The 14,506-nt window shown below is 38.4% G+C and overlaps 1 protein-coding gene across 1 annotated transcript in view; it reads right to left on the reverse strand.

Annotated features, from left to right (window-relative positions):
* The window catches only part of SCGN (secretagogin, EF-hand calcium binding protein), a 63,994-nt gene that overhangs the window by 5,636 nt on the left and 43,852 nt on the right, over window positions 1-14,506 (reverse strand). Inside the window, exons 8-10 of the mRNA XM_006872887.1 lie at window positions 7,273-7,318; window positions 6,984-7,043; window positions 4,894-4,962 (exon numbers count right to left, since the gene is read on the reverse strand). Coding sequence (XP_006872949.1) covers window positions 4,894-4,962; window positions 6,984-7,043; window positions 7,273-7,318 — 175 coding nt within the window. The remainder of the gene's footprint in view (window positions 1-4,893; window positions 4,963-6,983; window positions 7,044-7,272; window positions 7,319-14,506) is intronic.

Raw genomic sequence — 14,506 nt, forward strand, 5'->3', positions numbered from 1 at the left:
ATCAGCAATGATATCCCTCATTCCACGGCCTCTTCTGAATCCAGCTTTAACCTCTGGAAGTTCTCTGTCAATGTATGCTTGCAGCCATTTCTGTTTTACCTTTAGTAAAACTTTACCCGCATGGAATACCAAAGATACTGTTTGATGATTTCCGCATTTCATTGGGCCACCTCTCTTTGGAATGTGGACAAATATGGATCCCTTCCAATCAGTTGGCCAGATAGTTGTCTTCCAAATTTCTTGGCAGAGATGAGTGAGTGCCTCCTGTGCCGCCTTATTTTCTTGAAAGATTTCATTTTTTATTCTATCAATTCCTGGTGCCTTGTTCTTTGCCAATTCCTTCAATGCACCTTGGACTTCTTCCTTCAAAATCATTGGCTCTTGAAATGGTTGAACATCAACCATTTCCTTTTGGTACGGTGACTCTGTATTCCTTCCATCTTCTTTTGATGCTTTCTGCATCATTCAGTAATTTGCCCAGAGAATCCTTCAATAATGAAAGTCGAGACTTGAATTTTTTCTTTAGTTCTCCCAGCTTGAGAAATGCTGAGTGTATTCTTCCCTTTTGGTTTTCTGACTCCAGATCTTGGCACATTTTGTTGTAACATTTGACTTTGTCTTCTCGAGCTGACCTTTGAAATTTTCTGTTTAGCTCTTGTACCTCCTCATTTCTCCTATTTGCTTTGCCATATCTACACTGGAGAGCAAGTTTCAGTGTCTCTTCTGACATCTATTTTGATCTTTTCCTTCTTTCTTGTCTTCTTAATGAGTTTTTGCTTTCTTCATGTATGCTGTTCTTTATGTCATCCCACAACTCTTCTGGTCTTCAGTCTTTAGTGATTAATATATCAAATCTGTTCTTCAGATGATCTCTTCCTAAATAGCACTTCCTAAATCTCTACTCTGGGGCCACCATTACAACTCTGAAACTGTGCACATCTCAAAGATTCTCTGACCACTAGAGAGATCTGCATTCTCTATGGTACAAAATTACAGCATGTCCTGTATCTCCACTCTGATATATATTAGCCCCATCAGTGTCTGAACACACCAAGGTGACAAGCAGAGGCCAAGACATTAGTGTTTGAGACATTGACTGACTGCCTGTCAGCAAGTTCACTCATCTATCCTTGCATGGAAGAAATAATGAAAATAAATCAGATTTACTCCTGTTATCACCTACCGTTGAATATTTTTAAATTAAAATGAAGGATCACGTTGGCGTTCTTTTAGGATTTTGCTAGGCAAAGAGAAACAGTGATCAGCCACTGGGGGTTCTTCTAGAGAATGGGGACCACACCATAGGTGATTGTGTTATAAGTTGACAGTTCCATGTAGAACCACTTCAGTCTTCAAACTGTCTTTCCAGTGCCAACTACCACACTGCCTGATATGCTTTAGTTTGAAATTTATTTCACTGGATTAAACATTGCCTTTGTAGGTTAATCTCTGCCAAATTGTTGCCTATATTTTGTTAACGAGTAAGCCTATCTCGTTGAAATTCTCTGTTGCACTGGTTTCGTTTACACTATTATTTCAGACGTAATTATCCACTAAAATTGCTCAAGCTGCTGATTTATGAAATATCCTCTCAAGAGCTAATTATTCTTATGCTCAGAAACATATTCTAAAGATTACAGTACCTTTGTTCTAATAAAAGAATAAAGATGATCATTTTGGGAACTCATACTATCCCCCAGGGACTGAGCTACACACACACACACACACACACACACACACACACAATCTGTGCTATTTCTAGTCATCAAACAATCTTGGAAAGCAGCCATTATTGTACCCAGTTTATGGATAAGGTGACAGATAACAGAGACATGAAGTAATTTGCCCTCTGATACACAGTTTGTAAATGACTGAACTGAGATTAAAGTTCAGATCTGTAAAGCTCAGACTCCAAAACACTGCCCAACACCCAGTGCTTTCTCATTTGAAAAATGCTTCCAATCTCTCTCTCTCATTTTTTTTTTTTTTCAAAAGAGAAAGAAAACAAAAATTAGTGTTCAAAAGAGGAGAGGAGCAGTACCTATCACCATCATGGCAACATTTCTAGAAACCACTGTCGCCAATTCTGTGCCCTGATAGCTTCTATTTCAAGCACAGCTAATCCTCCAGGCCTATCCAAATATGTCCCATAGCCTTACAAAGATGTGGGATGCCAGGCAAGCTCTACAATAACAAATGAAACTACAGACTCAGGAAAAATTTGTTTCCCACAACTTTGGGAGAAAATTGAAGAAAAACAAGAAAAGTTGTCAGTGAGTCAATTCTGACTCATGGTGAGCCCATGTGCATCACAGTATGCTTCACAGGAGTTTCAATGGCAGATTTTTTCAGAAGCAAATTACCAGGCCTTTTTTCCTTGGTACCTCTGGTTGGACTCAAACCTCCTACTTTTCCAGCTAGAGCCTTTAACCATTGCACTGTTGAAGGACTCCTAAGAGGATAGCAAAAGAAGGCAGGCTATGCATTTGTTTGATGATTGATTGCTTGTTTCTGCTGGGCTGTTCTGTTGTGTGTGCAGACTTTAAAGAAAAGGGTCTTGTGGAGTAAGACAGAAAGCCAGGCCATCGGGCTGGGACTCAGTAAGGTTCTGAAGCACCAGGCTCTACATTCAAGAAGCCATCGTATATGTGATAAGGTGACAGTGTTTTGCATGTGGGAACAATATGAATTTGAAGGGCCTTTCAAAGGATAGAATGTTATGGGTTGAATTATTTCCCCAAAATATGTGAGTTGGAATTCTAACCCCCATGCCTGTGGGTGTAATTCAATTTGAGAATAAACTTTTCTTTATTATGCTAATTAGGACATGCCCTAAACCTGTCCACCTCTAAGATACATGTTGTTGTTGACTCATGGTGACCCTGTATAGGGTTTCCAAGGAGTGACTGCTATGCTTGAACCTCCAACCTTGTGGTTCAAACCAACCTTGCAGTCTAATGCATTAACCCACAGTGCCACACCAGGACTCCATTCTGAGTTATATAAAGAGCAACAGAGACACAGAGATAAGCAAACTCATATGGGGGAAGACTACACAGGCAGATGATTTTACAAACCCAAGGCTTGCAGGCTACCGGAAGCTGAAATAGAAGGTTCAGCCACGTGCTGAATTCAGACTTCTGGCCTCCTGAGCTCAGAGAAAACCAAATTTCTGTTCTTTAAAGCCACCCGCTTGTAGAATTTCTGTCACAGCAGCTCTAGGGAACTAAGACACCATTCATTCTAGTAAAAAGAAATGAGAACTCCACTTTGGCAAGGCCTTCAGCTGGGCAACTTTAATGTCCCATAGATAATTGCTCAGTTTTTATTACAGAAGTTATTCTGGCATTAAATAGATAATGAGTAAAATGGGATTTTATTTTAGCAATCGATGTAAGAGGCAAGAACACATCAACAGTCATCAATCATGCTGGCTGTGCAAATGCCGGTGAAAACGCCAATACACGCAATGTGTGGATGGGGAAAGGAGAGGACAGGGGCCTGTTTGCATGGGAATGACAAAAGTTAGGAGTCTAGGAAGACATTGCAGGTGTCCTGATTAGAATCCAGAAAGATTCTCATACATACCTGCTCAATAGCAGCTTATAAACTCCCAGGAGACTTATGCCAGAATTAATGTCTGGGCCTTTTTCTGCTGCAAGCCTCCAAAATTTTAATCAGCTATTGAAAGGAGTCCTGTGGATTATTATCTTGTTTCCTGACATGTGGGCCAATTAGGACATATTATTTGTGTCCCACACAAACCTCAAACGTCCCTAAGGATATGAGACTCTTAAATTCAGTGTCTACTCAGCCCCATAGTAAAAGAGGAATTGGAAATTATTTGCAATACAGTTCACCAGGCTCCCAAAGGATTTCTACTTAGAATGCTATCTACACCTGGGTGCTGCAAATGGTTTATACACATCTCCTAACCATAAGGACTCTTGGTGTAGTACCGTAGATTAAGCGCTTGACCTCATGGTGAGTTTGAACTGCAAAGGTGGGGGCGCAAATCACCGGCTGCTCCTCAGAAACCCTATACAGGGTCACTATGAATTTGAATCGACTCGACAACAACAACTAACCATAAGGTTTGGTGAGTCAAACCCACCAAGCAGTACCATGGAAGAAAGGCTTGGTGATCTGCGTCTGTAATGATTATAGCCAAGAAAACCTTATGGAGCAGTTTTCCTCAGTAACACATAGGGTTATCATGAGTAGGAATCAACTCAATGGCAGCAGGCTTGGTTTGGATTTAACTACTAAGGACAGCTCTGTAATTTAAATTGTTTCAGCCCTAACCATGACAACATCTTGAAAACCAGGAGGTCATCCTAACGTATATGTTAGTGAAGGTCCACAATAAAAAATTGCAATCCAAAATCTTGAATGTATTCCATGAAAATGAATTCAAAAGTCTTAACTATTCTAATAATCAAGTCAAGGGGGAAAAGGGTTTTGTGTAATCAGTCAGCTAGGAGAACAGTTTACACAGACGATTAAAAAAAGAAGGAAGAGTACACTGTTATGGTGAGAGTCATGTAAGCTATACTGTTGTTGTTAAGTGCCGTGGAGTCCGTTCCAACTCATCGAGACCCTGTGTGAGGTTTCCAAGGAGTGACTGGAGGATTTGGACCACCACCTTTCAGTTAGCAGTCCAGTACTTATCCTGCAGCACCACACCAGGATTCTACAAGTAATTTTTTAAGAGAAAAGAAGATTGATTGGGTTTCATGAAAGCTCAAAGGTTGTTAAATAGACCCTGTCTCCAGGTTTTCTCTCTGGCATTAACCTTCTGCACCACTGATTCTAAAAAATCAACAAAGAAATCAGTCTAAATAGCAATCTCACTTCATGATGCGAATCATCTACACAGACTCATGAAATCACCTTGACAAGTTCCATCATGTCTTTGACAAACCCGTCCACCTCTGGGCCTTCTAGGGCTCCAGTTTTACTCTGAAAGATAAAAGATCCAATCATGCAAATATCACTTTCTTAAATCAAAAAGCTCAAGAATACATTAGGCAAATGGACCAAATCAGTATTCTTTTCTAAGTGCAAACTGATTCAGAAATGGCATGTTCCTATCTATGTTCTTTCTATAGAATGTGAATTTTCCACAGGAATTAATGAATTAATTATATATAATTTCCTTCATGTAACCACATGGAAAGCAGTAGTCCAAGTTCATTGGCTCTTATGAATCACATTTGTATGCCATATACTGATGTTATTTAGTTTCCAGGTACTGGGCTTTGGTTCAGCAAAATGTTCACTTCACATCATATTGATCCTTTTAAGGATAAATTGTCATTTTTTCAATTTTCCTTTGTGAGTTAGCAGTGAGTTGATGATTATAAAAGTATACAATTTAAATCAGGAGGAGAGAATAGATTGAGCATATTAGAGTTATTCTTTGGTCTGAACATAAAACACTTGTTTCTCTACCCAGTTTTTAGCACACAAAAATAAGGATGTCTATAAAGTACAGTACGGGGCTCTGGTAGCTTAGTGGTTATGAATCGGGCTGCTTACTTCAAGGTCGGCAGTTTGAAACTACCAGCTGTTCTTCAGGAGAAAGATGAGGCTTTCTGCTCCCATAAAGATTTGCAGCCTTGGAAACCCTGTGCAGGGTCACTATGAATCAGAACCGACTCCATGGTACTTAACAACAACAACAACATAAAGTACAGTGCATAATAAAATAATTTTCTTCCCTAAAGTTTAAGTTATGATGACTCATCCAGTCTATACGTTTCATTAATTCTGAATCATTAACATTTGATTTCAAAAATTCTGTTTTCTTAGTCTATGTACCAACCTTTATTTAGTACTTACTATATACTAGACCCTGTGCTAAGAGCTTTCCAAATATGAATTCATGCATTTCTCAAAACAGCTCCATGACTAAGTATTACAACTACTCCTCACTGTTCAACAGGGTTAGGTTCCAAAGAACAGGTCATTATGTGAAAATGGTGATTTGGAGGATTTATGAAATGTGAAACTGCAGAATGAGGTCACATCAAATCACAAATAGAGAATGACTGCATCCTCACATAGCTTCCAAACAACATCATTACATAACTGCCAAGCCACTGAATGTTATGTCCCAGCCACACTGACACATAACCTTAACCATCACAGCCAGAACTACCATCGTCTCACACTGTCAGATGTATGTTGTTAATGCCTAAATTAGTCAGATAGTAGAGTTTTTCATTATTATCATAAATGGGAAATGTCAAATGATGAGACAGTTAATAAGTAAGGAGTAGATGTAATACTCATCACCCCAGCTTTACATATCAGAAAACTGAGGCACAGAGAGGTTTAGGTACCTGTCCAAGGTCACATGACTAATAATCTGGGATTCAAACACAGGTAATTGACCGCGTGTTTAGCCACTACACTCTGCTGCCTTCCTAGACTGAGCTCTTTTTGCTTTGTCTGATTTGATCTCATATGATCTTTCCCAACTTCCTCTTTTCTTTCTTCTTGTATTTTCCTACCTTATCTTCAAGAAATACAATCCTTATGCCATACTGTGTGCTTTAGAATTATTATTTTTTTTCCTCCTCAAAAGTAAAACCAAATAATGAGTCCCATGTTAGAAATGATTCTATGGTAAATAGGACTGACTTTTCATCATATCTTTGGATGTGATGTATTTTGTTGTTATTGTTTTGTTTATTCTTTTGTTTTTAAGCCTACCATTTTAGATGTAGGTTAAGAAGGAAAAAGTTTGGAACTAAGAAGCAAAAGCAAACATTGTAATTTCATTCTCTTCTCAATCATAAATACTTCTTTGGTTATTTATACTTAGTTCTTAAAATTTATACAGAGTGAGGGTACCTTGATGTACCAACATACATGTGGAATCACTATCATAACTTTAGAGTAGGATGACTTCATACACCAGGACTACACAAGCTTTCTGCCTAAAGATGACCAGCACACTTTAAAGACACACTTACAACATCATAGTGGGCAAAGATTTTCTCAAAATCCCTTTTTCTTTCTTCAGTGGAACATGCCTGGGCATAGAGAAAGCATTGTGTTAATCCAGCATTGTGAAGTTCAGTTGTACAACCTCCAGCTCTTGTGGCAAGTGTTTTAAACTTTGTGTCAACAGCCTTTAATCCCCTAAATCCACTCAGAGCCTTGTCAGTCTCTAGAAATGTGAAAGCCTTCCACTCGCTCCCTTATAATTCTTTAGAGAAACAAAGATGACAGAAACCCATCTAGAGAAATTTCAGTACTTACATCCATTTTAAATTGGAGAAGGAAGTTTTCCTGAAGAGCCAGAATCCTAATTGAAATAAAAGAAAGAAGGGCAAAGGACTATCAGGTCTCAGTTACAGGCAAATTCATACATGTAAGGAAAGGGTAGGCAGTTTCCAGATGACATTGCACAATAAAATAGCTGCTTAAAAATAGGAATGTAGATATTATAAAAAGAAAGAAATTAATTGGGACTCTCACAGGGATTGGTGGTCCATGTTATTGTTGTTAAGTGCCGTTGAGTCAGTTTTGACTCATAGTGACCCTGTATGGGCTTTCTGAGGAGACGTTGGTGGGTTTGAACTTTGGGGATTCAAACCAACCTTGTGGTACACTGCTTATCCTACAGCACCATACCAGAACTCCTGTGAGTGACTTTTAAACATTCATCTTAATGAAACTTGAAAAATGAAATTCTCTCGCCCATAAAAGCAACAGCAAAAAAAGGGGGTGGGGTGGGGTAAGGACTAGGCAGAATCAACGTTTTTAGAACTCTGAAAATTAACCAAAAGTTTACAGCAATCTGGGAAGAATTCATTCAGGGGAAAAAATGACTGAAGCTGGATAAAAAGAGCAATTTTGGTGGCATTTTAGCTTACCTGACTCCCATCTTTCCCTCCTCGGCTCCATGGTCATCATGGAAACCAATAGGTTACAATCACAGGAGAACTAGTATCTTAGCAACCACTAAGAAAGACTGATCAGGGTTTGACCTTCTTCAAAAGGCTAATTCTGAGAAATGTCCCATTATTGAACTTAACTGATAGTTGCCTGGGAAGACAGATTTGTCTTGATTTGGCCTAATTCTGAGCTTGCCCAATGTGAAAAGCCTTTTCCCCAAGGATATTTGTCAAAAACTTGCAATTGTTTAATCTTTCAACTGACTGAAGAGGTAAGAATTGAGACTAACAATATTGTTGATGTTAAGTGCCATCCAGTTGGTTCTGACTCATGGCTACCCTTTATAGGGTTTCCAAGGAGCAGCTGGTGGATTTGAGCCACTGACCTTGAGGTTAGCTTGTTTGTTATCATTAAGTGTCATCAAGTTGGTTCCGGCTCATAGCAACCCTGCATAGGGTTTCCAAGGAGAGGTTAGTGGGTTTGAACTGCCTATCTTGTGATTAGCAATCCAGTACTTGTCCCATAGTGCCACACCAGGACTCCAGACTAACAATTGTTGTTGTTAAGTGCCATTGAGTGGTTCCAACCCACCAGCCACTCCTAGGAAACCCTATACAGGGCCGTTATGGATTATAGACTAACGATAGATTAACTTAAAATCTTAAACATAAAAGCTGCAGAATATGATGTGCACAGAGGATTTGATAAGCTTCCACTCCATTTCTGGGAATTTAAAAGGCCAAAGGAGCTCTGATAGCGTAGTGGTTACAAATCGGGCTGCGAACCTTAAGGTCAGTGGTTCGAAACTATCAGCCGCTCCATGGGAGAAAGATGAGGCTTTCTACTCCCGTAAAGATTTACACCCTCGGAAACCCTGTACAGGGTCGCTATGGGTCGGACCTGACTCGATGGCACTTAACAACAACAACAACAGCATATGTATAGGGCGGTGACCATGCCCAGGGCTATGCACATGCTTAGACAGAATTGAAGGAAAAAGTAGAAAATTCAACAGTAACTGTGGGGTACATCAATAGTCAATCAGAAGATCAACAAGAAAATAGAAGAGTTGAACAATAAATCAATTAAACTTAACAAGCATCTGTAGAACCTATCTATCACTCAACAACAGCAGAATGCACATTCTTCTCAATGTTCCACACATGAAACTTTTTGCAAGATAAATCATATGTTCAGCCATAAAAGAATTCTCAACAAAATTAAAAGGGTTGGATCATACAAAGTATTTTTTGTGACCACAATAAAATACAGTTAGATATTAATGCAACAAAAGGAATTTTGAGAAACTTATAAATATCTAGAAATTAAAAACCATGCTTTTAAGTAAGAAATGGAGTAAACAATTGTCAACCCAGCAATGTAAACTTGAGTTATACAATTACAAATATCTTAGGCTCTTGGACAATTTTTATAAACTTTTATAAACTCTGAGTCAATAACTCTTAATCTCTTGAGTTTTAAGCACCTTACCAGTCTCTAGTTTTAAAAAAATTGTAATTTTTCATAAAATTATTTTAATTTTCTAAGAAAATTAGAAAATATATTCAGATGAATAAAAACAAGAATGCAAATATCAAAACATTTGTGATGTGGCAAAAGTAGTGCTTCAAGGAAATTTATAGCTGTAAATTAATATATTAAAGAAGATGAAAGATCTCAAATTGATAAGCTTCTACCTTCAGAAATCAGAAAAAGAAGAGAAAATTACTCAAAAGCAAGCAAGAAAATAATAGACTAAGAAGAAATCATTTGAATAGATAACAGGAAAATAATAGACAACATCAAGAAAATGAAAGTTTGATTCCTTGGAAAGATCAATGCAATTGACAAAACTTTAGTTAGACACGAAAAGAGAGAAGGCTCAATTTACTAAAATCATAAAAACAAAAACATCATTACTGATCTTACAGAAATAAGAGGGATTATAAGAGAATACTATGAATAATCATTAGATAACTGTACATAGGGTCGCTATGAGTTGGTACCGACTCAATTGCACCTAACAACAACAACAGCAAAATGAGTGGGAACCGACTCCACGGCACACCACCATCAACAACCTAGATTAATATAGACACATTCCTTGAAAGACAAACTACTGAAGTTGTTTCAAGAAGAAATAAATAATTTGAACACATTGATTACAAGTAAAGATAAAGAGTTAGTAATCAAATATCTCACAAAAAGTCCAGCACCACGTTACAGGTTCACAAGTGAATTCTAACAAATGTTTAAAGAAATAACACCAGTCCTAACGCTCTTCCAAAAAAATAGAGACAAAAATGCTTCATTCTATGAGGTCAGTATTTAATTGATACTAAAACATGGTAAAGAAAATTACAGACCTATATCATTTATAAATAATACCACAGCCCACTACTGTTGAGTCAATCCATAGAGCAGAGTGGAACTGCACCATAGGGTTTCCAAGGTCAAAATCTTTATTGAAGCAGACTACCATAGCTTTCTCCCAGAGTAGCTGATGGGCTCAAACCTCCAGCCTTTTAGTTCACAGCGTATTGACTTAACCACTGTGCCACCAAGGCTCCTATTTATAAATACTATATGCCACCAAGGCTCCTATTTATAGATACTATATGCAAAACTTCTCAACAAAATACTAACCAATTGAATCATATACAAAATACTAGCCAGCATCATATAAAAAAGATTATGTACCATGACCAAGTGGTATTTATTTCAGGAATACAAAGTTGGTTTGACCTAAAACAATCAATGTAATACACCACAATAGAATAAAAGGAGGAAAAAACACCATACAATCATTTCAATAGATGGAGGAAACATTTTAAAAATCCAACATCCATTCTTGGTACAAAATTTTAACACATTAGGAAAAGAAGTGAATATCTTCAACCTGATAAAAGGCATCTTCAAAACCAGCAACGAGGCTGCTGGGTTGACTGTCTGCTTTCCTCTTCCACATTTAAAAGACATTTGTTATTACATTGGCCTCACCCAGGTAATCCAAAATAATCTCTATCTGAAAGTCTCTTGATGTTGTTGTTAAGTGCAGTTGAGTTGATTCTGATCCATAGTGACCCTGTATAGGGTTTCTGAGGAACAGCTGGTGAGCTTGAACCATCGACCATGCAGTTCAAATGCCTTTGCAGTCTGGTGCATTAACCTGCAGCACCACACCAGGACACCAAGGTCTGTTGATAAGTAACCTTAATTCACCCTTGCATGTTACATAAAATATACACTGATTTCACTGATTAGAATATGAACGTCTTTCTTCTTCTTACCATTTTTGTCATTTTTAAATTGCATATAAAATCAATTTTGAAATCATTTGCATCTCTGTTCATTGGTACTCGAATTTCTTGTGTCCACAAGGATTATTGAATCTTCCTGTGTACAAAAGGAGCCCTGGCTCTTCCCATAAGCAGCTTGAGGTAATCTCACAAAATGGTTCACTACTCACTTGACCTAGAAAACCCCACAAAATAATGCAAATCCAGAGGTTCAAATCTCCAGGTCCATTTTAAGAACACCATGAGACTGCCCAGGCCATCGAGGGTGTGCATATATAGAAAGCCACCAAGTATCTTAAAGGTGTCACTGTGCAGAAACCATGTATACCATTCCGACGTTACAGTGGTGGCATTGGTAGGTGTGCCCAGGCCAAACAGTGGGGTTGAACACAGGGTCAGTAGCCCAAAAAAGAGTTCTGGTGGCATAGTGGTTATGCATCATGCTGCTAATCTCACAGTCAGCAGTTCAAAACTACCAGCTGTTCCTCCATGGGACAAAGATGAGACTTTCTGCTCCTGTAAAGATTTATAACCTCAGAAAACCTATACAGGGTCGCTATGAGTCAGAACCGACTCCTCAGAATATAACCACCATCACCATGTACAAAAGGAGCCTTGATATAGCACTGTTGGATAAAAACTGGGCTTCTAACTGCAAGGCCAGCAGTCCAAACACACCAGCTGCTCCTTAGAAACCCTATACAGGGTCACTATGAGTCAGAATAGACTCAACAGCACTTAACAACATGTGCAAGGAGCCTGGGTGGCACTGTAGAATAAGGGCTGGACTGCTAATTACAAGGTCAGCAGTTTAAACCCACCAGGCATTCCCTGAGGGAAAGATGAAGCTTTCTGTTCCTGTAAAGATTTATAGTCATGGAAACTCTATTCAGGGTCTCTATCAGTAGGAATCCACTTAATGGCAGTAGGTTCCATTTTGGTTTATGTACATGCTATTCCACTAGTTGAGAAGCTATTCAGGAGATTAAGGCATAGCCCCTACCCTGTAGATTTTTAAACCATAACCAGTTGCTAGTGAGTCCATGCAAACTAACAGAGACCCCGTGTGTGTAAGAGTAAAACTCTGCTCCATAACATTTTCAATCGTTGATTTTTCAGAAATATATCACTAGATGTTTATTCCCAGAAGCCTTTGGGAGGACACCTTTTGGTTAGTAGGTAAGCATGTTAACCATTGATACCACCAGGTCAGAACTGCCTCTAGGGGGTCTTTTTGGTTATGATAGTGCGAAGAGGCCCTATTGGCACTTTGTATTTGGGGTTCAGGGATATTAGATGTTTTACATTGCATGGAAAGTCCCACAGCATGAAAAATTTTCCGTTGTCTCACCTGACTTTTAAATATCCACCTGGACATTCATGAATATTAAAAAACCTGTTTATAATTATTTGAGTTTAGAACTGACTTCCTACACAAAAATCCAAGGTTTTTTGTTGTTGTTTTTTTAAACTGGGTATACTAATTATATGGAGTCCTGGTGTCGCACTGTGGGTTAATGCACCAGACTGCAAAGCAGTTTGAACTGCAAGGTTAGCAGTTCAAGCTCACCAGTTGCTCCTCGGAAACCCTATACAGGGTCGCTATGGGTCGTAACTGATTCAACAGCACTAATTATATACATTTTTTCTGTATAATGTACTGAATTATATAAATTGAGGGTGAATTATACTTAATTTCATTCATATACTTAAATTCATCTAAGATTTTTTAAATTACTTTATAAAATCCTATCAATAGCAACTGAACTCTTGGTACATAAGTTTTCAAAAGGCCATGCTTGTATTAGTTGGTATCTGAACTATTATATCCATAGTAACTCTACACCAAAGTACAACTGTGGTTGTACCTAGCACTATTTTTTGTTGTTAAGTACTGTCAAGTCGGTTTTGACCCATAAAGACCCTGTATAGGACTTTTGAGGAGCAACTGGTGAGCTTGAACTGCCAACTTTGCAGTTCACGTTGGCTTCACGGTCCAGTGCATTAACACACAGCACCACACCAGAACTTCATCAAGCACTTACACACTGAAATATACATTATTTTATTATTACTTACTCTCCTTTCATTTTTTTTTCTTAATTTTATTGTTTGGACATTATGTTAATTATTTTACAATTATGTATGTAGCAAGGTGTGGTAAACTGAAAAATACCTGCTTCTCCCACCCCCACCTCTATTTAGATACCAGGTCCTGATCCCTTAAACCTGCATTACTTTGCTTGGGAAAAGACTGTTTGCAGATTGATACAATTAATTCTTTAATTACCAAATTATTTGGGGCTGTGAATTTTTTGTTGACACTATGTCTTTTCAGTAATAGAAGACATGCAGAAATCAAGGAAACATCTTGAGGTAATATGGATTTGGGTATAATCATGTGGAGCACATATGTCCTAGGTGGATTTCAGTGGTAGGATTGGTGGGGTGAGGCCTGTTTCTTCAAATGAATGCAGTTATACAAGTCCTGTCAGACAGTAGCATGTACTACAACTGGGATAGCAGCATCCCAAGAAACCTGAGAGGCTGAAAAATGTGGTAGGCATTACAAGGGAACTTCACAATGTTCATAGGAAAATTGAATTAAAAGATAATGGAATTTTTCTATGAACTTTTGAAACCCACCTTTTAAGTGTCCCATGGGTCACAGAAGGGTTAAGTCTCAGATATTAAAATGAGGAGATTATCCTGGATTATCCGAGTGGGACCTAAATGTAATCACCTGTCTCCTCATAAGGGAGAGGCAGCGGGAGACATGGCATACAGAGAAGACATGACCTGATGGAAGTGATGTGGCCACAAGCCAAGGAATGCTGCCAGCCCCCAGAAACTGGAAGAGGAAAAGAATAGACTATCCCCTAAAGTCTCCAGAGGGAACACTGCTTTGCTGACACCTTAGCTTGGGCTCATTGGTACTGGTTTTTAATTTGTGGCCTCCAGAACTGTGAGCGAATACATTTCTGTTGTTTCAGTCCACCAAATTTGTGTTAATGTGTTATAGCAATCACAGGAACTAATACAGAAGGTTATGTTGTCTATGAACTATGTTTTAGGAGCCAGACAGTGTTATGAAAAAATAACCCGTTTTTTCACAAGAGAGAGCGTTGCTCTAGTTCATTACTGAGAGTTGCAAACTCCAGCCTCTAGGGGGAGCCCAAGGCTGTACCAGTGAACTAATAAGTAGGTGTGTGATTTTAGTAAAGGGAGCAAAGAGATTAAAGACTGTTTTTCACCCAAATTTCCTTTTTTTATATATATAATTCTTTAGAGACTCT

Source organism: Chrysochloris asiatica, unplaced genomic scaffold (genome assembly GCF_000296735.1).
Source record: "Chrysochloris asiatica unplaced genomic scaffold, ChrAsi1.0 scaffold00213, whole genome shotgun sequence".
NCBI lineage: Eukaryota > Metazoa > Chordata > Mammalia > Afrosoricida > Chrysochloridae > Chrysochloris > Chrysochloris asiatica.